General features: G+C 41.8%; 1 protein-coding gene across 3 annotated transcripts in view; it reads right to left on the bottom strand.

Moving 5' to 3' along the window:
- The window catches only part of PRKACB (protein kinase cAMP-activated catalytic subunit beta), a 57,661-nt gene that overhangs the window by 11,898 nt on the left and 17,772 nt on the right, over positions 1–27,991 (bottom strand). The window contains exons 1-3 of one of the 3 annotated variants that reach the window (XM_079981618.1): positions 22,272–22,536; positions 4,456–4,517; positions 2,859–2,987 (exon numbers count right to left, since the gene is read on the bottom strand). In XM_079981618.1, coding sequence (XP_079837744.1) covers positions 2,859–2,987; positions 4,456–4,517; positions 22,272–22,458 — 378 coding nt within the window. In that variant the 5' untranslated portion in view covers positions 22,459–22,536. Of the gene's footprint in view, positions 1–2,858; positions 2,988–4,455; positions 4,518–15,345; positions 15,663–22,271; positions 22,537–27,991 lie in introns of those variants that run through there. The other 2 variants (XM_079981620.1, XM_079981619.1) reach the window with 2 other exon arrangements.

Genomic DNA, 27,991 nt, shown 5'->3' with positions numbered 1-27,991 from the left:
TAGGCACTGAGGTTTTACCCACAGCGCCACCTGGAATAACTAACTGGCAAAGAATACAATTGCTTAAAAACTTCAGAAGCCACAGCGCCCTTTAGATGTTTTCCAGCTGAGCTAGCAGTTCCCATGCAGCTGGCTGAAATGGCTATGTGGCTAGCGCCTGATCAGTGTCTTTCTGAAGGAATGCCTTTTTTCCTTGCAGATGTACAAGATCTCCTCATGGATAAGCAGCTGCCAGAGGCTCGGAGAACATCCAAGCCAAGCCCTAACACAAACAGCCTAATGCAAGCTTTTGTATAATCAGATGTCACCTCTCTGCACGTTACCGAATAATGTCCAACGTCTATAAATTTTGGGAACCATTTTCTTGCACATGCATGGCTACAAATGATGGTCCTGGGGCAAAGTCTTACATGTGCATAAGATAACTGATAGAAATTCAAACTTGTGGCAAACTGGTGCATAGTAATTTTCAGGACAGATCCGTAAACTGCAGCAAAGGACGGGCAGCAAGGACGTAGTGAAAAGTGTCACAACTGTGTGCAGAAAGGGCCCACAGGCCGCCTCATTCCTCCCCTTACGTAGCCTTCCTTCTCCAGCTGTTCAAAATCAATGTCAATATGCAAGGAGGAGGTGTGGGATAACAGCCTCTTGTCACCATTTGGAATGCCATCTACAAGCTAGAGGGCAATCTTCCATAGGAAACCAGGATTCTAAAATGCCCAGGCAGCTTCCACAAGAGCAGCAGTTTCCCTGCTTCACAAGGAGCATTTTACAGCTCCTTGGGGGCGAAAGGAAAAGTGATGGGTGGTGGCGAAGGAGCTTAGTGCAGACCGTAAACACTGTGTGTTACTCAGCACTAATATTAACCACCGGCAAGGGGCTCAAGAGAACTGTGCCTGAAAAAGTAAGGACATGGCTTGCTTGCACATAAGATCGCTTTCCAATTAAAGATTAACTTGATCCATGGCAAGCAGGCAGCAATGGAAAAGAGGAGGGGCCATGGGGGAAAGGAAGAGAGGCAAGCATAGCACAGGAGATACCAGCAAGGCTCTACTGTTATTAGGCGCCTTAGCAGAAGAACATGGGACACACACAGTTGTGCATTCACTCTACACATGCCACTGTTAGAAGTGCAGAGGTTTGGGCATTGATCTGAAATCACTGTAAGCCAGAGGTTTTCGTGCTTTTTGAGTCCACGGCTCCCTTGACCAACTACATTCTTTCTGCAGCACCCCCTGGGGGGCTCAGGAACCCAGTTATGTCACCCCTTCAGCCTCCTCACCTGTCTCCTTGGGAGTCCTCTGGGCAGCTGCAGCTTCCGCCCCTGGTCTCTGAGCTGCCCCACCCCCACATCCCCAAAGAGAGGTGCCTCCTTACATTGCCCCACGGGGGCCTGGGAAGCACCCCCTTGCCAGCTCCTGAGGCACCATTCGCCTGGGGAGCTTGTAGCCAGGGCTGCTGCAACAAACAGCTGTGCAAGCCTTTGGGAGGCAGAGACCCAAAAGGACATCAGAGGAGGGAGGGAAGGAAAGAGGGACAGGGGCCATTGTTGCCTACGGCACCCTTGACCACCATTCAAGACACCCCAGGGTGCCATGGCATACTGGTTGAAAACCACTACTGTAAGCCCAAATGGGCACCCAAAATGTCTGAAAGGACCTGGATCTCCCCAAAGGCTGGGCAAGCTGCCTGCAACATGGATTACAAAAGTATAGCTCTGATGAATAATTATTCCACTACATATGGAAATGTGAATGTTAGCTGAGGTTTTTAATTTTGAGAACCCAGTTCTTAACTTTGGGCAAAATGAAGCTCAAAACAGATGGGTCTATTTTTGAATCATAAAAGTACAATAAAAATAACAATCTGGTATGGAAAACATGTACATTGCTTGAGATTTCATGCTGGTATTCATAATTTGTGTATTAATGTCTGTCTATATTATTGAAACTAGCCTGTGGGGTGTTGATTTGCCACATGCCAACTCCCTTCCAAATTTGCAGCTGCTAGACTATATTAAAACACCAAACTAAAAATACTCCCTTCTTATCTAGTACTGCTCCCTGATACAAGATAACTGGAGAAATGCAAGATGCTTGTGAATAGAACGTAAGCTATCAATGTAGTCAAATGAGTAGCAATGGCTAGCTTAAAAAGTGGATCACGCTGTATCAGCCAGCTATTTTCCAATGCTCATTTAAGAGAATTGCTTACTTCTTTTAAAAGATTTTAGGTAGGCCCTTGCAAATATTAAGCAGCAAAAAGCAAGAATGAATATATATATATATATATATATATATATATATATATATATATATATCCCCTTCATATTTAGTAAGTAGGAAGGCGACTTCACTGCCCAATATTACAGAAAGGTAGAATATATATACATTTGCATAATCTTTATTCCTGGGAGAGAATGAAGGATCAAGCTATTTACTGTGAGAGTACAAAAGAATATATCCAGTTGAAATTGAGTAATCTGCATGAGCAAAAAAATCATATGCATAACAGGATATGCATGCTAAGATTAAGGACACTAAAATACTGCATTCTATTTTTGTATCACTTTTAGTATCCACTTTGAGTGCAAAAATCTTAACTTAGAAATAGTGTTCTTTAAAAAAAAATGCCAATAAAAAACTTCACAGGCAGTTTGCAGTTATGATATCCATTAAGTATTTCAAAACAAAACAAAAGGTAAAGTGCCCAAATTGGCTTCCACTGTCAGTAAATGACTATTACTTCCATAAGGCAAACTTCAGGAAAAATAGATGTTGCTCCACCCTAATGAAACAGAACACAAATATTAGTGTTCAACAAAGACAGTAGATTATTATAATAAAAAATATACCAACTTTTTGTTTATCCAGTATCTTCATGGCATAATACTGCTCTGTGGATTTGTGTTTCACCAGCATGACTCTGCCAAATGATCCGGTTCCAAGTGTTTTTAGCCTCTCAAAGTCATCTAAACCAGCAGTATTCTACATGAACACAAAACAAGATACTGAGATATTCCAAGTATAAAAAGATAAACGTTTTTGTAACTTCAGTTATAAATATAACAGCAGCCATAAAAGGTCATATGATCTTTCTGTTCTCCATCTCTCTCCTATAGCTCCTTTCTCCCTTCTTGAGAAATATTATCCAAAAAGTCAGGAAACCCTGTAGCCCCCCCCCCCAGTGTAAGGATGCTACAGGAGGAGAAAAGAAAGATCATTGTGCAAGCCACCTTCTGCTCATACACCCTCTGGACACAGTGTGTGTTAATTCATCAAGAAGGATGTCAACCATATTCTGTTGCAATCATAAATGAAAAATGTGAAATAGCTATTGGCTGGATTTCATGTAATTCACCATATTTTTTGTTAACAGTATTAGTACTAGAGGGAAAAAATACAATATATTTTGTAAAGTGGAAAATACCCTTTACAAAATAGAAATACTAATTCTTACTAGGCAGCAGCAGAGGCTGGTTGCACACAATTAAGTATTTAACTGTTTTTTAAAAATGCACCAACTTGGCCTTTTTCTCGGTCAAAACCATGTTTCTGAGGGCAAGCACCCTTATTTCCTGTTAGGGACAAGTACACACTACAGTTCCAGTATGACTGGGGAGGAATGGAGTGTACAGAGATGAGCTGGCTTCGCTCCACCTCAGTTCTGACCTGATATGTTTTCTTCTCGCACAGAATTAAATACCTCCCACTGACTTAAGACATTTAAGGGGCTAGAATCTGGAGCCTGTTACAGTTGAAAGACATCTTGACACTTCCCCAATCACGGTTAACAGAGTTTTAATATATTAAACTTTTCTCAAAGAGCTGATGGATCTAGGAGACACAAAAACTCTCATGCAGCCTATAACAAGTGGTAGACAAGAGTCATGTGGGATTGAAGTCCAAGCAATACAGTTAAACAGAAGTTAAGAGCTATGGTGATAGAGAGTTATTAGTATTAGGCCCCAATCTGAACAGGCCTCCTGTTCCATCTATGACAATGCAACAAACAGAGCTCCGCAAGAAAGCTCAAATATCACCACTAGGTTACCTGTGGCCATGTTCTGACGTCATAAGCCATGTTTCGTTGTTGTTAGGAAATAACCAACCAGTGTTTAACATAAATTGTGATGAATCAGAAAGCCCAGCTTATTGTCACATGAAAACATAGTTAGTAAGGTCTCTGTGAGGAAACTAAGTAACCAATGAAGACCATTTATTTGGTTAAACAGTCACTCTCCACATTCACTACTGAACAACTGTTTGCCACTTTTAAGTACACACAAAAACAGGTGCATGGGATGAAGACATCATTAAAAGTTTCCTGCACAGAACCTAATTATTTTTTTCCAGGAATTATCACAACTGTATCACATATAAGAGTGCCTTCCTTTATTCCCAAACATGAAAGACTAAATTGCAAGAAAATGGTAGTTAAATTGGGTTTTGTTACCTGAGGGGGGCTTTCCCATTTTCTTAAAAAGTCTTCTTTGGCTTTGGCTAGGAACTCTTTCACTGTAAGCAAAAACGAAAATGTGATGCTTAGAACAATTCACTAAAGTATCGAAAGCGATCTGAAATTATTTTAAGGCTGCTTTACGAAGTGCCAGTGAAAACTCATAACTCTTCAACTCACACGCTAAATAAGAAGCAAGGTTTCTACAGTAGATCTAACAGCTCTCTAAAGCTTATGAATTACAATTTCAGCACAAGTTTGCTTAAACTAGTTTAAAATCTAACAGGCCACACCACTGGACACGCGAGCAGGCTTTAAGGTGATGCAGATCCCTCTAAGATGAACTGGCGGCAGATTGTAAAGTTAACAAAAGTGCCCTGTTGCTATTTGGAGAGCAAACAGTTCTCCTTAATAGAATGCATCACTTTTGCTTAAAGGCTGTTTGCAAGCTGAAGAATCAAGTGCACAGCATTACTGCAAGCAAAGGCAAAACATAGGGTTACAAAATTGCACATTAGAGATGCCCACAGTCAGAGACTATCTTAAAGTACTAATTTTGCATTTCAGGTGATATTCTGTACACCCCATGTAAAATGTGCACAAAAATAAAAAGTCAATTACTTCTACATTTTAAGCATTTGAACATTATTATTAGCCAAACCACAGCAGGCTATTCTGTAAAAATTCCGTATTCCTAAGTGAGGGTTACTTATCTCAGGGCAGAACAGTTAGGGAATCCTGGTCTGAGGTGGCCAGAACAGGAGTAACATCCTATGTTTTGGAAGATTATTGCCTGGTTAGATCCACCTGCAGTGGACACATTGTAGTGTGGCACTGGTGGGGAAAGGAGATTAATGAACTAGTTGTGCAATTCATTAGATCCTGGGCCTACATCACAATTTAAGGAAATTGCTTCCTTTGAAATTCCACTCCAATTCAAGTGAAAGAAAGTTAAATGTGGCATAGTATTAGGGATCTAAATGAGTTTGAGTGTGTGAAAAGAAGAAAATTGTGTAAAATACATGAAGACTTTTCAAATGTGAAGATGACCTACCACTAGCCGTCCACCCCAAGTGCACATTTTAGCAATATCTTAGTTTTATAATTGGATTGTCCTCCTTTTCCTAATTTTATAGTACAGTCAATGACTTTGGGCTCTAATGAAAGAATGAGCATACCAAAGGTTTCTAAAGGTTTCACCAAGGATTTGTAGGAACATTCACCCGCATAGATGTGATGAAAAGAAAGAAAGAAAGAGAAAAAGGGTTTACGTATTTTCCATATGAGGCACATGAAATCAAATTCATCCCACCCCAGCTCCTTTCCCACCCTTCTCTTCCCTAGGAAATGGGCATCAGTATACATCATACCTCCCATGTTGTCAAAGCAGACTACACCACAATTTTTACTGTATAAAAAGCAACCAAATGAACACACACAATTTCACTTAAAGAACCAACAGGTAAGAATTGTAAAGTATTGTACTGTACACTGAAAAAAAGGGTACATAAGTTATCTTGGGAAGAGGACTTCGGTAATAATTTAAAGCAACAGGTGTCCAGGGATACCAATACATATATAAATATATTATATGCTAAAATCTTAGAAGAAACCAAGTATGCCATTTATATAGCAGTTGTGCTGATTGAAAAGACTTACCACTTGCCCCCCAAACTGCATATTTAGTCATGCATATTAAGATGAAATTTCATTGGCTGCAAACCAACAAAGATATATGTAACGTGGGGGGGGGGGGACCTGCATGTGCAGCCGAAGATTTGACATCTCCACAGCAACCAAGCACACTTTTGAGCTGTCATGCCATATTCTGAACAGAAAAGCAACTTGCTTGTTCAGCAACTTAAGTGCCGGAAGAGGAAATACACAAAAAAGCTATATGTGCAGTTGTGTCCGCCGCCCCCCCCATACACTTATAACCAGACTACATCATGGCCTTGAACTTCACACCCACATTCCATCACTTGGTTAGCACACCCACAAATGTTAAACCTATCCAAAAATCAGAGACATCTTTACACAGAATGATAATGGAAAATAACACTAGCTGCTCAAGATTCCAATTCCAATTGCAGTTTTCTGGAGTGTCTGAAACTGTAATACAGTCTTCTTGGATGATTTCAAAATAGCTACTTCCTTTTCCAACACTTCTATTTGTCCACAGTCCATAACACACTTCAAAACATTCAACTCAATAAATTTAGAATACAACACCCACAGCCAAAATATAATGAACCCATTGTTTTGGTCTTGATTCAGATGACCACCTAAACCACAATTCGATATCCTGGTTTGATAACTGTCTAGTAACTATAGCTCCTTCAGTTCATGTGAAAGTGGAAAGTGTTTCAGTCAAAAGTGAAAGTAGAAGTATTCACTCTCCTCCTTTTGCATGGGAAGGAAGAGGATGATTGCTACAGCTTGTTTGCTATACAGTAATCCAAATAATATGATGGTCTGAACAGGATCATAGTGGGATAGGATGGAAGATATAATTTGCTTTGCCACATTACTCAATTATGAGATAGCACTGTTTTGTAAAAAAAAATCGCAAGATAGGAACAAATATTTTTGGGTGCATATCTCCTTCATCCTCTATGAATCACACACTTTTTTCCCCATGTAAAAATTTGGGATAAAAAAGAAGCTAGTTCATATATATATATATCTGGGAACTCTCATTGTAATCGTATTGTTTGTTGTTTATTAATCATATCAGACAACTGTATATGTGGGAAAGGGCTAATTTAACATAGTTTCTATCCTCCAGCTACAAAGTCTAAGAGCAGACTGCAAGTCCAAGTAGCATAAGAAAGTAAGTACATGGGAAATGTGCAAAATTCAAATAAATAATGAAAACAAGTTTTTTAGCAGGGTTCTAAATAATTCTCCTGTGAAAAGCTTTTTAAGAAAAATCTGTACAGTTAACTTATTTCAATTAAAATTTTTAAGAATTCGGCAAGTACTGCACTAGTGAATATTTGACATGTGAACTCATAACGTGAAGATTTCTGGAAAGAGCTTCTTAATGTTTCCTTTCAAGTTATAGGTAAAATCATTCCACAACTGCCCTCTTTATGCTTATTATGTATGGTGAATTTAGCCCAACTCTAATGAGTGAATAATTTGATCATAATGGAAATAAAACCTTTAGCTATACAAATATGTAAAACTTGGAAGAGCATTTACTTTAAAAACAACAACTAAGTTTAGACATATCTGGGACATATTTTCTAAATTCTGAAAGTATATGGCAATAATTTAGATTTCTGTAATTTTAAATATAGAAACATGCACCAGCTAAACATATACTGGCAGTGGTTTGACATACTCCCTTGTTATTGTGAAAATAATTTCATACTGAAGAGTCAGCCCCAATAAGGCAATAAAGAAGTAAAAAAATCCATGAGAAAAATTTGCACAAGTCCGAGGTAAGAGCTATGAAGTAATTGCCTCTTCCTCCTTTTGGCTCTCATGTACACACAGAATTCAGAGTTTTATGCAAAACTCCTTAAGGACCATGCCAGCATGCCAGCTCCTGGAGTCCACACATGGTGGGCACCTCTGTCTCCACTAGAAGCAGAAAACCTAACACAGACGACGTGAAAAACACAGCTGGACTCAAATTAAATAGCAATGAAAGCACCTATATTGTTTTAGGTATTTATGTTACTGACTTCCCTCACTCCTGCTACCTGGGCAGATGGTGAGGAAAGAAACCTTGCTTCTTGTTCTCTTACTTGTTTTCTACACACACACACACACACACACACACACACCTGCCCTTGCATTTTCAAAGTCTAAGATAACTAAGTATGTGAGCTTAATGAAATTGTCCTCTCCCAGCTTCTACTGTGGCAAACCAGCAATACAGAACCTTCATGGGTCTGAAAACATATTTTAATACGAAAGGACCCCTTTCCCTCTCCCCTTCCTTTGCCCTTGGAATAAAGCTACTTCAAGAATTGCAGGCTTCTGCATGTCTGAGAACACAGAGAGAACATGTGTTCTGCAGCTATGGACTTTGCTTTCCACCTTACGCATGACCCTAATGTGTGCTAGCAAAACATGCACTGTGGTATATGAGAGTAATCCCCCAAAAGTCACAGAAGTAAAGGGCAGACATCTTGCAGTTTGTGAACGTGCCTTCATTCTGTCTTTGGCTCAGATGTTATTTAGGCTCAGAAGTTATTTTGAGACTTGAGACTCCAAAAATTCCAGTGACCTCATGGGCAACAGACCCCAAGCCCTACAGGACTGCTGCAGGACAGGAAAGCCCAACAGTATCTGGCCTGGTCAGACTGGTTAGTAGCAAGTAGAATCGAGAGCAATAAAGACCTATGGGCTTAACACATTGCAGCTGCAGGATTAACAGCTATTGTCAAACATCCATGAGAAAAGCTTATTCTCCAGCAGCTTTTACAACCCTCACACATTATTTTTTTGAGGGGGGGGGGGCGCGAGAAACCAGCCTTTTATGTTATCACAAATATTCTATTTTTCCAAAGCAAGCGTTTCCACAGTAACCACGTTACTGTAAAAGGGATAACAATCAGGAAGTCATTGAAACAAGCCTGGGCACAAAACAGATAGCAATCCTACCTAAACAGAGGTCATTTCTGTACAGAGAACACCCTGTCTACTTCAGTTTATTTATACACAAACACAATACAGCCATCAAAATTTTACTAAAGGTGTGGCAGTGTCCACACCTAGAGCTACGTTTCCACACATTTTGGATCTTGCTATTTGCTTCTAACTAGGGCTGTGCGTCTTTTTATAGTAAGCCTTCAGTTAACAGCAACCTCCCCCCACCCCACCTTTCATTTACAGCACATAATATTTCACAGCTAGAATGCAGTCAACAGGGCTCAAGAGATTAAAAGGAAATTCGGGATCATCATAACAAATGATACAGTTGAGTATAACTGGGAAGCTAGCAGTTTACAGGTCAGGTTAACAATATGGCCAGAATACTTGCTCATGAGCATATTTCTCCAGCGTGCCAATTCTGGAACTTCTTTTCAAGAGGGATATTGTAGACAAAAGCATCTTATGTGAACATTAGAGTCTATATTTACAATGTACAAACTTTACTACCATGGAAATAAATGAGTCAGACTTGAGATGAGGGCTGGGAGGAGAAGCAGGCAGCTTCAAGTTAAAACCCGGCAGACATGTTTTCAGTTTCTGTATGTCAGAAACGTGCTTTAAAACCGCCTTATGAAGTACCTCAAAGTTATCAGCCTCATAACAATTTGTTCACACTCCGGAAGAGCAGCTAAAGTTTAATGAAAACACTTTAAGATTCCATCTACATACAGCTCTGGGCAGGCAAACTACCGTAATTCCCCCTTTGTTGCACCTTGTTCCTGCTCTTAATCTGAAGCTAGCCTTACAGTTTAGATTCCCTGTGGTGGGGAACAGCAATTCCTTCCCAGCAACTGGGAAGGGCTGGTGGGGCCCACTACTCAGTGAGTGGACCTAAGCAGAGACAGAGCTGCCCATGATATTCTGCTGTGTTTTTGAGGCAGCTGCGGAGATTACCACTCCCCCCACCCACCTCCTCGCCACCAGAGTGTGTTGTAGAATGCACAGAAACTGGTAATCACACAGCTGGTTTCTATGAAACAGGAATGAGGAAAACAGCAGTGACAGGAAATTGGTCCTTGTGTTCTCCAGTCCACATAAGTGATTGAGTGCTGTGGTGCGTTACCTTGGCTCTGGGTGCCTCTGGGTTAAAGGCAAGAGAGCAGGGTGAAAAGTGACGGGGCAGAGGAGAGACAAATTATCCCCTCAATTCCAAGGATTGTATATCACATTCAAATATGCCTTGGTAGGGCTTATAAACTCTTAGGAGGGAACTCTATAGTAAAAGTATATGAAAACAACTATTTGGTTTGTGCTAGTTCTACATACCCTGTAGAAACCCAAAATAATTGTATCATTGAAGCAACTCTCTCTGAAACACAGTACCTGGACGTTTTAGACTGCTCTGCTATTCCTTTAAGAGCTTAAAACACCTGTCTAGAGGGAAGTTCCACAGTAACTGCATACTGCCCAGCTGTTTTCGATCATAACCGGAATGGTAGGAGTTGCAGAACAAATCACCTGAAGGGTATCAGGTTGGAATCAAAGATCCAATGTAGTCATTTCCGAATAAATAAAGACCCACAGTGTGCAAATATGACTGTCAGTATAGATCCAGGTGACAGAAAGTCAAGTGATTAATTTGGTTGCCATGTATCAGGTATTAAGAAACATCAAAAGGATTTATTATGTAGATAGACTGCAATAAAATATTATAGTCTTCCCTTTTCCAGGAAAATAGTCCCCCCCCTCCCACTCTTGTTTTTCACCATAGTTTAGCTTAGCTTCTGGGAAAACAGGAGAAAAGGAGAGGAAGAGATTTAGAAGCATGGGTTTTGAATCTGACACATCCATAAAGTGTTCAAATTAAAATTACGTTTTCAGGTATTTAAACAATTCTGGTGTGCATGCCTGCCTGAGAGCATGCAGAAGGAGAAGAGGTGAAGCATCATTCACCCGCCCCAAATCATCACCTTATAAAGTAGCATTTGTTCAGCTTTAAAACAATCAGGACTCTTGGAAGTAAATCGCTTAATTTGAAAATCTCAAACTAATAAGCCCAAGGTCTTTCATTAACAGAGTTGTTATCGTATTAGCTTTCAAATCAAGGGAAACTTCAATGTTTACATTTGTCAGGAGTTATTTTATTCATTGCAGTACTGAGGTCAATTAGCTGCTGTGACCAACCTTAGTTTCTAGGATGGTTTTATCTAACCTGAAGAATCTTTATATAAAAGATCTGTAATGAAAACAGATGCATTTAAGTAATTAACTTATGTTAAACAAATAACATTAAGTCTAATATTGCATGTATAGACAGCTAGAGGCATAGTTTAAGAAAACCATGTGCATGTGTTTGTGTGCTTGGATTGAAAGGGTGTATTGTGAGAATGAAAAGGCACTTTAAGTTGTGTAAGACAGCCTCCCTCCTGAATTTTGACAATTTCTCCAGTGAGAAGGAGCCAAGAGAGCCCTGTTGTACAAGTGAGTACCACTCACACGTCTCAAGTTTTCAGTCTCATTTAACACGCACACATGTATGAGCTCTTGCACATTCACTTCTACATTGTTTTCAGCTGATCACTAGTGTTTCCACAGACTATACAGACAGAACTTCCTCCTTTGAATTTTGTCATAAAATCTGAAGTAACTGTAATAATAATAATAATAACAACTACAACAGCTCTAGTGATACTAATTCCAATGATGAGCTTCAACTTATGTAGGAGAAATTAAGAGCTATGTAAGTGTACACCAAAGATGCACTCAGGTATTCCATTTCTGAACCCTCAAACCATGGTTTGCATATTGGAATACTGCCTGCTTGCAAGCTCCCGCCACTCCAATGCACCCAGGAAGTTGGCCATTACACTCAGCCCCAGCAGAATGTGGTTCAGAGAAAGCCCTCCAAACCAGAAATGCAAGCCTCCCTGAGTTCCTCATTTGGGGGGGCTTGCTCTAAACTACAGCGTGCAGAGTTTAGGCACAATGGCAAACTATGGTTTGATCAAACTAAGCAGTTTAAGTGCATGGCATGAAAGGAAGAACAAAACAGACAGGCATATGGCCTGTTCCCAGTTGATTGGAAACATGACATCTGAAGGCAGCCCACGAGGGGTGGGGGATGGGATTGAATAAGTACACAGCCTGTAAACACAGCCAGAGAGCTTTAATAATAAAAAAATGTGTGCATGCTCTTCAGTTTGTCTTAGATAAGAATGTACAGGAAGCTGCTTTGCATCAAGAAAGCCCACTGGCCCATCAGTATTGTCAACACTGTTAAACAGTGGCTCTCCTGGGTTGCAGGCAGGAGTTTCCCCACTACTTGGAGATGTCAGGGATTGAACCTGGGTTCTTTTGCGTTTAAAGCATGTGCTCTGTTCACAATGAGCTACGGTCCTTTACTCAGAATGAAAGGAGCAAGTCCCCAGCACCTACTATGCTGAAGTTCTTTCTGTCCTGTAGGGAGATGCCATAAGTGCAAGTGGAAGCAAAGGAAGTTACGGTATGCTCTTCAAAGGAATATGCTAAAAGATTTCTTCTAAACTAGATACACAGGGACTGGGTGAGGTGGGATGTCAGTCAGATGCTGCATATCTAACCAGCTTACCTCTCCCAATCATGGCCCTGGTCAACAAATTTGGACATGCAAGCCCACCAAGGCATTTGTCTGTGTGGACTGCTGATCCGGTGGCAAGTCCACACCCTTCTAAAGATAGCATTGGATTCAGCATTCCTATCCTGCCCCTGATGTCTATGACGGGGCATCACATTTCCATAGAGCATACAGCAGGGCAGCCTTCAGCAACCTCTGGAGGACACCATGTTGGTTAGCTTGACATACACATGTAACATAAAATATGCAAGCGTCCCTGGACTGTGATAATTTCCCGACTTTATCTGGGATATCAACCATGCAGTTTAAACCTAAACGTGCTGGGGTAAGCATGCATATGCAGAACAGGACATACTGTCTCTCCCACATCATGAGATAAGTTAATCATGCTATCTGATCTGGCTATCGATTAAAGCTGACTCCACCAAGTAGCCATCAGGGGCTATACAAAAGATTGCATGTATATGTGGGGATGCAATTCCAAGTGCCAAATGCAGTTTTATACCCAGTAAGACACCCTTTATATGCAAATGATCTGAACCAGCATGGAGATCACTGTATAGAAATCTGATTCTGCATATTATTTGCTTTGCTCGTAATATGGCAAACTCTACTAAAGACTACATGTACACTGTGTCAGTATATAGTTAGAATCATAAAATCATAGAGTTGGAAGAGACCACAAGGGCCATCGAGTCCAACCCCCTGCCAAGCAGGAAACACCATCAGAGCACTCCTGACATATGGTTGTCAAGCCTCTGCTTAAAGACCTCCAAAGAAGGAGACTCCACCACACTCCTTGGCAGCAAATTCCACTGTCGAACAGTTCTTACTGTCACGAAGTTCTTCCTAATGTTTAGGTGGAATCGTCTTTCTTGTAGTTTGGAACCATTGCTCCGTGTCCGCTTCTCTGGAGCAGCAGAAAACAACCTTTCTCCCTCCTCTATGTGACATCCTTTTATATATTTGAACATGGCTATCATATCACCCCTTAACCTCCTCTTCTCCAGGCTAAACATGCCCAGCTCCCTTAGCCGTTCCTCATAAGGCATCGTTTCCAGGCCTTTGACCACTTTGGTTGCCCTCCTCTGGACACGTTCCAGTTTGTCCGTGTCCTTCTTGAACTGTGGTGCCCAGAACTGGACACAGTACTCCAGGTGAGGTCTGACCAGAGCAGAATACAGTGGCACTATTACTTCCCTTGATCTAGATGCTATACTCCTATTGATGCAGACCAGAATTGCATTGGCTTTTTTAGCTGCCACGTCACACTGTTGGCTCATGTCAAGTTTGCGGTCAACCAAGACTCCTAGTTCCTTTTCACATGTACTGCTCTCAAGCCACGTGTCACCCATCTTGTATTTGTGCCAGATTAGTTCACAAACAGAAAAAGAACCAGACTTCTTCCATCTATTTTTTGCAATAAAAGCGGGGGCGGGGGGGGGGGGGAATCAAGGGAAGATAAATCTATTGGCCTACATTTCCTATGGGTCAGATTTTACTTATGCACCTGCATAAGTAGTTACCATGTCTGAAATAGGCCGCTGCCTGAATCGGATTCTGTTTCTGCATATACACTAGCCTCCCCAAAAGTCAGGTCACACATCCTGTTTGTTCCATGATTATGAGACTGGAGCAATAGAAAGGCAATTTATTTTTTGCTGTATTCTTAAAAAACAAAAAGAAAAAACCCATGATTGCAGCCCTGCAGATAAGCATCTTTTTTATTATCCTCTGTACTGATCTTGCCTTTTATTTAAGTTATTTCAACACATTAAAAGCAGCATTGCTATTTAAATTGCCTTTTTCACACTAGTGAAATGCTTGCAATATTTATTTTGGGGGGGAAATTATTTGGAAGTTCAGGAAGCATGATGCCATTTGATAAAACCTTTTTCTGAAAATAAGCTTAAATACAAAACTATAACTAGTATAGTTATTTGGTCCTTTGCCTATTTCATTGAAGTTTGGGGCAGATAATCTATATTCTGCTTCTGCCTGCTATATAAGTGATCTCAAAATCAAATTTGTTTGACAGAAATGTTGACAAAAATCGATTTGGTAATCTGATCACAGCAACTGCCTTAATACCTCACCAGATCAGCTTCAATTTAAAATGCCAGCACCTTAATTTAAATGTATTCTCCACCACACACACAAAATTGAATTTCTCCATAATTCCTTGAGATTAATTAATGTAGCAAAATCTACCACACACAGAAAGCTAAAAAAATTCCCCATCTGCAAATGATGAGACAAACATTTGACTCAGATATTTATGTAAATTTCTACAAATGGTGACATGAAAGATGCTAAAAGAAAACTAATTAAAATAAAAGCTAGGATGCTTCTACAAGTCTTCACTTACAATTGTTAAACTTTAATTATACATAGCAAAAAATATAAACTTACAAAGAAAGCATTAGCTCTGTTATAATTTATATTCTATTAAATGCTGCATCCAGATACATTATAGAATACTAAACAATTTACTACTGGTCTTTTTTTCTTTTTAGAGCAACTCTATAATAACTAGATGAAAAAGAAAACAGCTCACAATAAATTAACGTAACACAGGGGATAATTCTGTATACTTCCTTTAAAAGCAGATAAATTTATCGTTCCAACGAAACTATAACATTAGAAACATGGAAGTGACTTACCATTCATGTTGAAAGGCTGGTTTTTGGAAACATATTGCTAGTAATGTTTGCCCAGTAAATGAGTTATTTAATCTCTAAAGTAAAAGCATTGATGCTCTCACATACGGCCACTAGAACTGGAAGACAAACAAATCCAGAGAGCTTGTATTCATCCAGCCAGCTTGAGATATGCAAACTATCCAATAAAAATACCAGCAGTTGATAGCAGATCCATATTCAAATAGTGATGCTCATTAACGACTTGTTTTTGAGCCAGCATTACCTATACACAGATAAAGCGACTCAAAATGGCAGAGGGGGAAAAAGCAAAAACGCCAGGATGTTTTAAGATGTTCTCAATTATATCAAGCACTGCTTGTTTCCATAGCAACCTTAGAGGAGAATTATCGGTCTGCTTGTACCCAACCAGTAGTTTCTCCTAAAGCTTTAATTTATCCACATAAGCAACATATTTCTATGTTTTTTATTAATATGACTTTTTTTAAAAAATAGTGTTTCTTCACACGCACAAAACTCAAGATAGTCTAGCAGATGCTCTATAGGATATTAGGAAATACCTGGAAAGTGCTCAAAGCATAACTCTACCCCCCCCCCGCCGCCTATTATAATGTACTGTCATGCTACATCATGCAGCACAACCAACCAACATCCTTGGAATTAACTCATTCCACACACAGTACAACCTATACAGTACCATCTTGATTGCTGGTGTACCATTATTACCATCACTACTTTATTGTGATTTATATCAAACTGAGTATTACATAAATGTGCTTCAAACTAAAAGCAATCATACACCATTCCCAACAATAAATACATCAACAAGATCACCACTAAAACAGCTATTTAAAAAAATGAAAAACCATCAAGCCACAGAGAAATACAATTAACAACCATGTGCCAGACGTAGAGGAAACTGGCACTGAAAAATGGTGGGTCTTGGTGCTAGGTAAGCTTCCATTGGAAAAGCATTCCAACCGAGGGTCTTTACAGTGAAGGGCCTCTCTCTTGTAACCACATTTCTGTTGGAAGGACACTTGGACAAGGGCCCATGATCATGACTTAAATGTCCGGGTAGGTTGATAATGAGAGAGATTTCTGTAAGGCAACAGGTTCCCAACTATATAAGACTTCATAGTCAAAACCATCACTGTGATTGACCCCAGAAATTTATCAGAAGCCAGGGCAAAACAGGTGTTACATGTAGAGGTTAATTTGTACACTGTGCTTTATATTTTTATGCAGTTCTCTTTAATAATCTTATAAAATATGGTACTATGTCCATCCCATACACACAGAACCAGAGCAAAATGATTTCTCCAAAGTCGCCCACAATAAAATCACAGTTGATCCGGAACTCAAATTTGTAGCGTTCAAGGTGTTAACTCCCTGGCCTGGTCAAACAAGAAAACCAGAGAGACCTAATAATCTGTGACTGGACTCCAGCTCCCATAACCCCCAATCAGCATGTCCAATGGCTAGATATGATGGAACTTGTTGTCCAGCAGAATCTGGAGAGCTAAATGCTAAACCCTCACAAGAAAAACCAGTGTTTCATGTATTGACTGTTTAGAATCCCAAACACAAAGCCATGGTATAAGCTTACCAAGTGTATATTGGTAGACACTTGAAAACCTAGTTCAACCATAATGATATTCAGAAATGCTTTATCACAATTAAGGAAAACAAAAAATGGCTAAACATTATACATAATGTCTCCATGGTATTTAGAAGCTTAAATAAAGAATCAACGGGGTTTTTTGAAACTATGTAAAAGACCGTATTTTCTAAAAATGGAGAACAAAAGTAACAATCCTTGTCAGTATTAAAAAGCCATTGGAAACAGATAAGTGCTTTTAAGCCAAAAAATGCAGCCAGAAAATCAGTGTATAACTTAAAACACTTCATAGTATGCGCTTCACATACTAATGTCCATCTGATCCCCGAAAACCTGAATGGAGGCAATACAGCTTCCCAATAACCTGTCGCAGCTGTGAGCAGCTTAACTCAGGGTAGGGAGAGAGAGAACTATTCTGCTCACATTATTAAACCACAAGAAGCTAACAACCCACATAGAGATACAGCTTCCTCTTTGAGGACTATAACTGCATAACAAGATGTTTTGCAAAGAGGATATGTCGAAGCAATAGACCAGGGCCCAGCAAACTTTTTCAGCAGGCCGGTCCACTGTCCCTCAGACCTTGTGCAGGGCCGGACTATATTTTTTGGGGGGAAAATGAACGAATTCCTATGCCCCACAAATAACCCAGAGATGCGTTTTAAATAAAAGCACACATTTTACTCATGTAAAAACACCAGGCAGGCCCCACAAATAACTCAGAGATGCAGTTTTTAAAAAGGACACATTCTTCTCATGTAAACACACGCTGATTCCTGGACCGTCCGCTGGCCGGATTTAGAAGGCAATTGGGCTGGATCCGGCCCCTGGGCCTTAGTTTGCCTACCCATGCAATAGACCTATAGGGCTGCAATAGAATTTTTACCATTCTAGTTTTCCTCCCTCCTTTCCAGTGCTACAATTACATGGTTTTAAATGAGATTTGCTCTCTTTTTTGAACATCTAAGGGCATCTATGCACCTTAAAGATTAAGGCACTGTGTTGCTCACATCCTCCTCTCCCCTTTATGTTTCCCTCCGATATTCCACTCTGGGGTGTAGAGGTTGTCAGGGGAGGGGTAGTACCTTTGATGGGGACACATTATAATCATTCTGGGGTAGTTTGTCCACTTTTGGTTCCCACCCTGCACTCAACTCTTACCAACTCCTAGAAGCTGTCACCCCGAGAAATGGCTTCCACTGGTTGGCTAAACCAGGTGAGGGTCTCAAACCGTTGGTGATTTATGGACTTCCCTTGCATGCAAAGACAGGCTCTGGCAGATTGAGCAGAGAAAACAAGTAGTGGATCCAACGGTCAATAAGGCACTGTAGAGGGAAATGAGGGGCGGCGGGGGGGAGAGAATCAACCTGGGAAGGTAGTCCATCTAGGAGAAAGAAAACTCTGACCCTAAACCACTGTTGCCTTATGGCTATAAACTTTTGTGATTAAAGCTTTGGGAGTAAACTCTGAAGAAAAATCTGTACCTGCTGCCATGCAGAACATCTTCAGGAAAAGAAAAATGGCTAAGGAGTAAGTCCTATCCAATCTGAAGTCGAATCCCTAAATGTCCTTCAGCCAAGGGGAATCTTGTTGTCTGGGCACCCCAGGACCTCCACTCATACTGCCCAGGCTTGCACCCCGGAAAGGTCACTTTGATGATGCTAATGCAGCAGTTCTAAGTTACCATGGGATACCTTGGACTAGGAAAGTGACATAGATATACAGTGGTACCTCGGGTTACATATGCTTCAGGGTTACAGACTCCACTAACCCAGAAATAGTACCTCGGGTTAAGAACTTTGCTTCAGGATGAGAAGAGAAATCATGGTTCGGCGGTGCGGCGGCAGCAGGAGGCCCCATTAGCTAAAGTGGTGCTTCAGGTTAAGAATAGTTTCAGGTTAAGAACGGACCTCAGGAACAAATTAAGTACTTAACCCGAGGTATCAAATCAAAATATTAAAAGAATGGACAGTGCCTTGTTTCTAAAATAATGACCTGGCAGCTTTACATTTATTGTTGGGTTTGCATTGCATTGCAAGTAATATAGATTGTTTATAAAAGTGGTCTCCGGCTGCAAAAATGTAATGGAAAATGTATCTAGAGAAGAATATTTGTTTGTTTTATTCAGGATATGTTTAAAATCAATAGTATCTAAAAAGAAATAAAGCACGTGTAACTTCTACATGTCTAGATAGGCTTGTCTGAACAAAAATGCTTTAAACAGATGCCCAAAAGAGAACCGTGAAGGTGCTTGCCTGATGTCAAAAAACTGCCAAACTAAACAAATGATTTTTTATGAGATCCTTGGAAGATAAAAGGTGGTAAAGGTAAAGGGACCCCTGACCATTAGGTCCAGTCGCGGACAACTCTGGGGTTGCGGCATTCATCTCACTTTACTGGCCAAGGGAGCCAGCGTACAGCATGTGGCCAGCATGACTAAGCTGCTTCTGGTGAACCAGAGTAGCGCATGAAAATGCCGTTTACCTTCCTGCCAGAGCGGTACCTATTTATCTACTTGCCCTTCGTGCTTTCGAACTGCTAGGTTGGCAGGAGCAGGGGCTGAGCAACCGGAGCTCACCCCGTCACAGGGATTCGAACCACTGACCTTCTGATCGGCAAGCCCTAGGCTCTGTGGTTTAACCCACAGCACCACCCATAAAAGGTGGTGTGTGTGTGTGTGTGTGTGTGTGTGTGTGTGTGTATATATGTAATAAATGAATGTGGAATTAATGTTATGTAACACTAGCACAGGACGCGGGTGGCGCTGTGGGTTAAACCACAGAGCCTAGGACTTGCCGATCAGAAGGTCGGTGGTTCGAATCCCCGTGACGGGGTGAGCTCCCGTTGCTCGGTCCCTGCTCCTGCCAACCTAGCAGTTTGAAAGCACAAAGTAGAGAAATAGGTACCGCTCCAGCGGGAAGGTAAACAGTGTTTCTGTGTGCAGCTCTGGTTCGCCAGAAGCGGCTTAGTCATGCTGGCCACATGACCCGGAAGCTGTCTGCGGACAAACGCCGGCTCCCTCAGCCTATAGAGCGAGATGAGTGCTGCAACCCCAGAGTCTGTCATGACTGGACCTAATGGTGAGGGGTCCCTTTACCTTTAACACAAGCACAGTGCTAGTTCTGCAGATCAAAGAAGTTGAGTGGGCACATATGGGTTAAGGTGATCGTGCAAGATAAACTGGTCTCAAGCTGTTAAGGGTTTTATATACTAATAGTAACGAAATGAACATGGCCTGGTAGAAAATGAGCAACCAGTGTAGATTTGCAAGCTGAGGTGCTTTATGCTGACAGGGGTTGATTCCTGCCAGCAACCAGGCTGCAGCATTCTGCACTAACTACAGCTTCCGGATCGGTTGAAAGGGAAGTCAGACATAAAGAGTGGATTGCTTTAAAGCACTCTGATTCACCCAAACCTGAACTACTGTAATTGATCTCTCTCAGTCCAGGTATGGCTGCAGTTGTTTCACCAGTCACAGCTGCTAAAAGTACGTACATCTGGCCACTGAGGCTACCTGAGCCTCCAGTGACACAGCTGGATCCAGAAGAACCCTCAAGCTGGGTACCAACATCTTCAGAGGGAGTGCAACCCCATTCAAGACAGACCATTGACCCATTCAATAAATGGACACAGGAACTACTCATCCACAATGCCTCCATCTTCCCAGGATTCAAGCTCAGGTTATTTTCTCTCATCCATCTCACCACCGCATCCAAGGACTGTTCGAGGGCCTGCATGACTTCTCCTGATACATATATTATGGAGAAATACAGCTGATGGCACCTGACCACAAAACTCCTAATGACTGCTCCCAGTGGCTTCATAGCATTGAGTATGGAATAGTAGCCTGCGGCACTCCAGTGAACCAAGAAGCACCTCCCGATGCTTCTCTCTGGACACAGTCATGTAGGTGGGTCTGAAACCACTGTAACACAGTGACTCCAGCTCCCATTTCATGGATCTGGTCCGGGTGGATACCATGGTGAATGGCATCAAAAGTCTCAAAGAGACTTGAGAAGCAGGAGCAAGGTTGCGCTCCCCTTGTCCCATTCTCTGCATAGGCCATCTATCAGGGAGACAATGCACTATTACATTAAGAGTTTCAACCCTGATTAAAATTATGGTATAGCATTTAGCTAATACTTGCTGTTAACAATAAACTTAGGGATCAGTTTCCACAACATGAGATTAATGTAAATTAGTAAATAATCAAGACCATGATTTAAAACTTTGAGTTTCGATATACGTATTTATCTATTATTCCCCTTAAAATAAGTATGAATGCTACTTTGAACACCAGACTCAATAGTCTCCACTCCAAGAGGCAAATAAAGAAAATATCCTGAATTTTCTATGCCTTTGCCCAGAGAAGTGGGAGCCCTATTGATTATACAAAATTAATGAAATGTATGAAAATGTATTAGAATATATATAGCTGCTTAGTAAATATGAAAGTATTTATAGTCTCATATTTGAACTCCCAATAGGCTAACTGCATATTTGTCAGTATCTTGTTAAATAACTAGCATGGTCAGCTATGGTGCTCACTGGCAAACTCCCCACCCACTAGGCAACCTAAGCTACACCAACCACATGGTTACTACTGAAGTGAAAATGCTGCTCTGTTCGAACTATAAAGAAGAATGATTTACAAACACCATGATCTGATATACATGCAGTATTTTACCTTCTTCCACGAAGCTTATACTACTTATATTTCCAACTTCGCTTGACAAGAGGGTGGTAGCCCCATCCATTTTAATGTGCGACTACAGGTTGTGTACACAAGATCTTCTCATATAATAGAATATTTCCCAGCTCTGATACAGCTAGAGGCACTGCACATGCTGATGTGTCTGTCAATCTCTTCACCACACTGCGCCAGTCCTGTGTCCATGGGGCCTAAACTGCAAGAGAGTCTCCATACTGCAGCCTGTTTTGTTGTGTAAATCACCTTTGCAGCACCCTTGCATGCCCTTCTCTTCAATCATTCAAGCTTAAGGACAGCCAACAATTAATAGGCAGCCTTAGCGCTTCAAAAACACAACTTCAAATAATGAAGAAGTAGACATTTAACGCAGGCAGGAAAATATGCAAGGCAATGAAATTACTAAAGTAAGCTGACTGATAATAATACTCTGTGACCTGATCACATATGCTTTAAGAAACAAAACTACAGATTTGAATCCACTTGCTGATCATTTAATTCACCAGTTTGGCTGTCAGCATTTTTCTATATTTAGTGTGCAACATGTTACAGTTTGCCATTACATACCAAGTAATACCCCTCCCCAACTCACACACTTACTTGATCTGTCCCACAGTGCAGCGGGTTCAGAGGAATGAGAAGACTCATTTTCCAGAGCCACTTTCAGTTCACTTGTAGAACCTTTGGAGTGCCTGTGAAAAAGTCTGTTGGCAAACCCTTCCAGTCTCTGCAAAGCATTAGCAGTCCCCACGCTCTGGCTGCCCTGTAACTCCTTCTGGGCTGCCATCTAAGTACATTTAAGGTGTACGTTAGAGGCAAGAAACAATTCTCAACTTAAGAATTTAGCACAGAAGCTGAGGACTAAGAATGTGTCAGACTTCCTGTATGCAGTGTGCTAAAGCCGCAACTGCTGTTCTGCTTCCTGTTAATATAAAACCAAGCTTCAAGAGCTATTCTCAGCAAAAGGCTCTTGATATCAGCTCAGGGTGGTGACTAGAGGGAAAAAAAACCCTGTACTGTTTGCATGTTAACTCTCCACTTCTGGGCGGGGGGGGGGGGAACCACCTCAGGGAGATGAGAACAAGCATGTGTTTTGTTATTTTGAAAAGGGATAACAGAAGCCAGGATCCAGAAAGCATAATTTGCTTTTAGTTTATTAGCAGTGTTAGATATTATAGTTTACTACTGCAGATTAAGAGAAAATTTCAAAACATTTCCTGTTTAGAAAACTTGATGGTATATCTGTATACTGCACATAGTCATTAGATTCCTATAATGTGCAAGTCATATCCATGCTAAAAAAGAAAATGTGTTTACATGCTGCAGGGCATGTACACACAGTAAATATGTGGTCAGGATCCAAAAACCTTGGCAGGAAGCCTCTTCCCAACTTCTAAAGAACTAATTAAATAGCTGCACTTGCTGCTGAGCAATGCTGCACAGTGTTACAGGGGTCACCTAAGGTCCTACTCAGTGGCTACGTTCATCCAGGGGCTTTGCAATTACAAGAAAAATAACTGAAAAGAACCTAATAGCGAGATCCCCCCCCCGCAACATATTTGATTACTTTTGGTTTCATACACCGAGGCAAATAAGTATGACTCCTAAGCCACAGATGTAAAAATTCCACACACACACAAAATAATTTGTGTTTGTATGTGTGGATCAAAACAATAATTTTAAAAAGAGCATCAGAAGAACGTTGAGAAGAGGAAAACCAACAACCCTACAAAAAAACTAGTTAGCAACTTTTACTCGTTTGAAGGAAAACAATTAACATCGGAGATGCCCCTGGAAAAAGTGTCGTATTTTTCGACCTATAGGACGCACCTTTTCCCCTCCAAAAATGAAGGGGAAATGTGTGTGCGTCCTATAGGGCGAATGCAGGTTTTCGCTGAAGCCTGGAGAGCGAGAGGGGTTGGTGCACACCGACCCCTCTCGCTCTCCAGGCTTCAGGAAGCTATCCGCAAGCCTTGGGAGCCGGGCTTCCAAGGCTTGCGGACAGCAGCCTGCAACCCGAAACCCGGGGAGCGCAGCGGGGTGCACCCCGGGCTTCGGGCAGCTTTCCGCAAGCCTTGGGAGCCCGGCGCGACTTCCCGCCGGGCTCCCCAGGCTTGTGGATAGCAGCCTGTTCTGGGGGCTGGGGTCGGGGGAAGCTCAGGCTTCCCCCAGCCCCGCAAGCTCCGGGAGCGATGGCGAGGTTGCGCAACCTCGCCTTTGCTCCCGGACCCCCAGCCCCGAGGCTAAAAATGAAGCCAGGACAGCTAGCGGGATCCATCCCGCTCGCTGTCATCGCTTCTTTGCTCTTTGGGGCTCGGGGGGGGGGGATATTTTTTTTCTTTATTCCCCCCCCCAAAAAAATAAGTGCGCCCTATGGGCCGGTGCGCCCTATAGACGGAAGCTATGCACCCACCCAGATTCAACCCCGCAAGGGCCTGGCTGCTGTCTTTCCCTCAAGAAGAGGAAAAGGTCTTTACTGGAATAACCATGGAGGGTCAAGATATTCCACGCAGTTTCTGGGCATATGGTTGAAGAACATCCAGGGCTCTTACCTAGTAGATCTGGCAAGACTCACGAGGTGTGAAAACCAGGGATAGTGGGGGCCTATTGGTGCTATTACAGTGGTACCTCTGGTGATGAACAGGATTCGTTCTGGAGGCCCGGCCATATCCCGAAAATTTCATAACTGGAGGACCGCTTTTGTGCACGCCACCGCAGAGCGCTTCTGCACACGCGGCAAACTCACTTCCAGGTTTGCCACATTCGCAACCCTAAGATTACGTACTCGAGGATCCACTGTATAATCACCTGTGCCTGATTACCTCCCATCTTCCTTATCAATGCTGAGATAAGAGGGGGAGGCAAAAATGCATAGAGATTGCCTCTTAGGCAAGCAGACCTTAGGACATACACTATATGTTTCCCTTCCCTGACACCTTGCTGTGACCATTCTTAACTTTTTGTTTTCAGACAGATTTAAGAATATGGTTCCCCTCTTGTGAAAACCTGTGGAGTTGACAAATTATTCTAAGTCTGGTGACTTAGCCAGTCCCTGAAATGTTCCATATCCCCTTGCCTCTCTCCCTGCACTTCTGCAGAGTGCACCTTCCTTCGCCACGCACAACTGGGCCCAGGCCTCCCCTCTCCCTCCCACCTGCACACAAGATGTTTTTGCCTGTTCACTCGCACTCACCCCACCCCATTACAAGGTACTGGCCTAATTATTGTCCATTGCCTTTATTCTTCTCCATTGCCTATCTCAGAAAGATCAGAACAGATGGGAGAAGGCAATGTAGCTAACAGCAAAAGCTACCCCATCTTGCAAAAATATTACTTGCTGTTCATTTTTATTATCTCATTAATCATGAAAACCTTACCTAAAGGACAGTACAACAACAACCCTACCACAAATTTCTGAACTTCTACAGTATTGTTAAAGAGTCATTTACAATATTGCCTTGGGCATGAGCATATGTATCCCTTCACAGGATTGCTGCTTGTGACACTACAAGCTTGCATAAAACGAAATAAGAGAAAAGCATGTATTTACACTGAAATCTGTTTGAGTGACTGTTAGGTTGCTCTCCTAGTAAATAATAAAAGATGTTGTAAAGGTAATATTAATATTGATTTCCGTATAATTTTAAGAAGAGATTTGTAGAAAGATTTTAGGTTCACAAAATGAATTTTAAAAATATAAATCTTAATTTTAGAACCTACACACGCCGCTAGAAAAGTTTCAACATATTACAGGTGGCGTTCATGTGCATTCTTTTTATTTTTTAAAAATGAAGAAAGTGCACGTTAGAAAAAGGATGATTATGTTGTGACATATAAGGTAAAGGTAAAGGGGCCCCTGACCATTAGGTCCAGTGGTGACCAACTCTGGGGTTGCAGCGCTCATCTCGCTTTATTGGCTGAGGGAGCCGGCGTACAGCTTCCGGGTCATGTGGCCAGCATGACTAAGCCACTTCTGGCGAACCAGAGCAGCACACAAAAATGCCGTTTACCTTCCCGCCAGAGCGGTACCTATTTATCTACTTGCACTTTGACGTGCTTTCAAACTGCTAGGTTGGCAGGAGCAGGGACTGAGCAATGGGAGCTCACCCCATTGCGGGGATTCAAACCGCCGACCTTCTGATCAGCAAGTCCTAGGCTCTGTGGTATAACCCACAGCACCACCCGCGTCCCTACATTGTGACATATATACACCCCTTTAATCAGTACCAGCATATTTAAGCATCTCCCAACATAAAACTCCCATTAGTTACTTTCAAAGACTTAAGCAAGAGCTTAATCCATGTATTATAATCTTTTCTGAAAAGGATCACCAGTGTTCAGGGAAGGTGGACTTTCAGGGAAGGGAATCAGACATGGATTGAAAGGGTTATAACCGTTAATTTTACACTGCAGGAACAAACAAATCTCAGAAAAGCACCATTTTTTAGTTTGGCCTGTATAGGGGGTAAAATGTACTCTGCAGCTACGCACACTTACCTGAGAGTAAATCCCACTGAATTCAATGGTACTTACTTATGGAGAAAAATATACTGAACTGCCCTGTAACGTGAAATTCTCCATTAATTCTGTATGCTAGTATGCATACATACCCAATTAGCTAATATGTTAATCTGTAGTGAACACTGCCAGAGTCATCCATCAAGCTAAATGAACAAACCTGACTATACCTAGAATCCAAAGAACTGCTCAACTAGTTACATGTGCCCAGAGGGACTTGAATTCATGTTCTGGAAATACCAGGGCCAGCCCCTACCCCCACTCATGCCAAACACTTTTACAACTGAGGGGTCTCTCAAATCAGTTTGTGATATAGCTTAGGGAGGCTTAAAGGCAGAAAAGGGGTGGGGGTGGGGAATCTCACCAAATGTGTCCAAGTCCCTAGGGTGCTTAAAGTAGATATCTGCTGTATAATGAATATAGCTATTTAAACAGAACAGTTAATATATGGGAGATACAGTGTGTGTGTGTGTGTGTGTGTGTGTGTGTGTGTGTATAAAATCAGTCTAGAACAAACAGATATCCTACATCTTGCCAGAAGAGCTTTTTAAAGCATCTCAGAAAGTCTCTCTTTAGCATGAGAGCAATGTAAAGATGAGGCAGCAGCATTTCTATAAATAACATCGCCAAGAGGAAGTTGTTGCTATGGCAGCGCTCGCCACATTTCTATTTTAATTCAAAAGCTATCTACTGGCACCTACTGTCCGAAAGTTAAAAATGCAGCCACTAGTGATATAATGTAAACACATTTATGCCAGAGGAGACAAATGCTGCCCCAAGAAATTGTGTCTAGGCATGAATCCAGAAAGTGTTGCACTTCCTTTCAAGGGGAGGAAAGGCCATCTGAGATTTGGGGGGATTCCTGCTGCAGCTTCCTGGGTTGTATGTGCTAGCTCCTGTCCCCAAACTTGCAAACAGAAGCTCTTACTTTTAAGTAAGAACAAGATCTTTATTCTGGCAAGTAACAATATAGGCTCTAACAAACACAGGGCTTGGGACCAGGGTAACACATTCACCACTTGAAGGAAACAATGAAGATGTCCCAACAAGTTTCACCCACCAAGCTTTTAAAGACAAAGTGTGGTGTACTCACTCATGAGACTCACTTGCCTTGCATGAATGTTGGGGTTGCAAATGCCCAATCTATTGGATGGGTGGGTCTCCTCCCATCCACAAAGACAGCAACTGATTCTAGGCAGCAAGACTGCACCCCTCCTTGTCAGACTCCTGTTCAGTCACTGCCACCTCCTGTTCCACCTCCTCCCTTGGCTGCTCAAAGCCCTCTTCGGCCTCCGCCAAGGCCCTGTCCTCTGCAGAAAGGTGGGGGGGGGGGAGAGCAAGCATCCTGCTCCTTCTTCTGAAGCAGCTGGAGTCAGGGCAGAAAGGAGAGGTCTCCACTCCTCCAGCCAACATTCAGCTTCCTCCCATTTCTTTCCACTCCTGTATCAAAGCAAGGACTCCAGGACCCAGCCAGAACTTCATGCCTCTTTCCCAAAGCCCATGCCTCGCTTACCCAGCTTTGGGAAGGCGGCATGAGGACTGGGGTCTGGGGGAGCGCAACAGATTTTGGCCTTGCTCTGCACCCTGTTGTGTGAATGGAACACTGCTGGATACAACTGCATACATTTTAACTAAAGTTTATTTTAAAACAATTTTTTAAACTGCCATAACTTCTCAAAATGCACGTGGGGAAGGTTTACTGTTACATAAATTTTAGCAAGTGCAGAAAACCCTAAATCTACTTTGTGTTTACAACAGAGGGTCACAGAGATACTTCAGGTTGTCACTGTTTCACACATTGG

The sequence above is a fragment of the Podarcis cretensis genome, assembly GCF_951804945.1.
Source record: "Podarcis cretensis genome assembly, chromosome: 6".
NCBI classification, from domain to species: Eukaryota; Metazoa; Chordata; class Lepidosauria; order Squamata; family Lacertidae; genus Podarcis; species Podarcis cretensis.
This window is presented reverse-complemented; position numbering and strand designations above follow the sequence as displayed.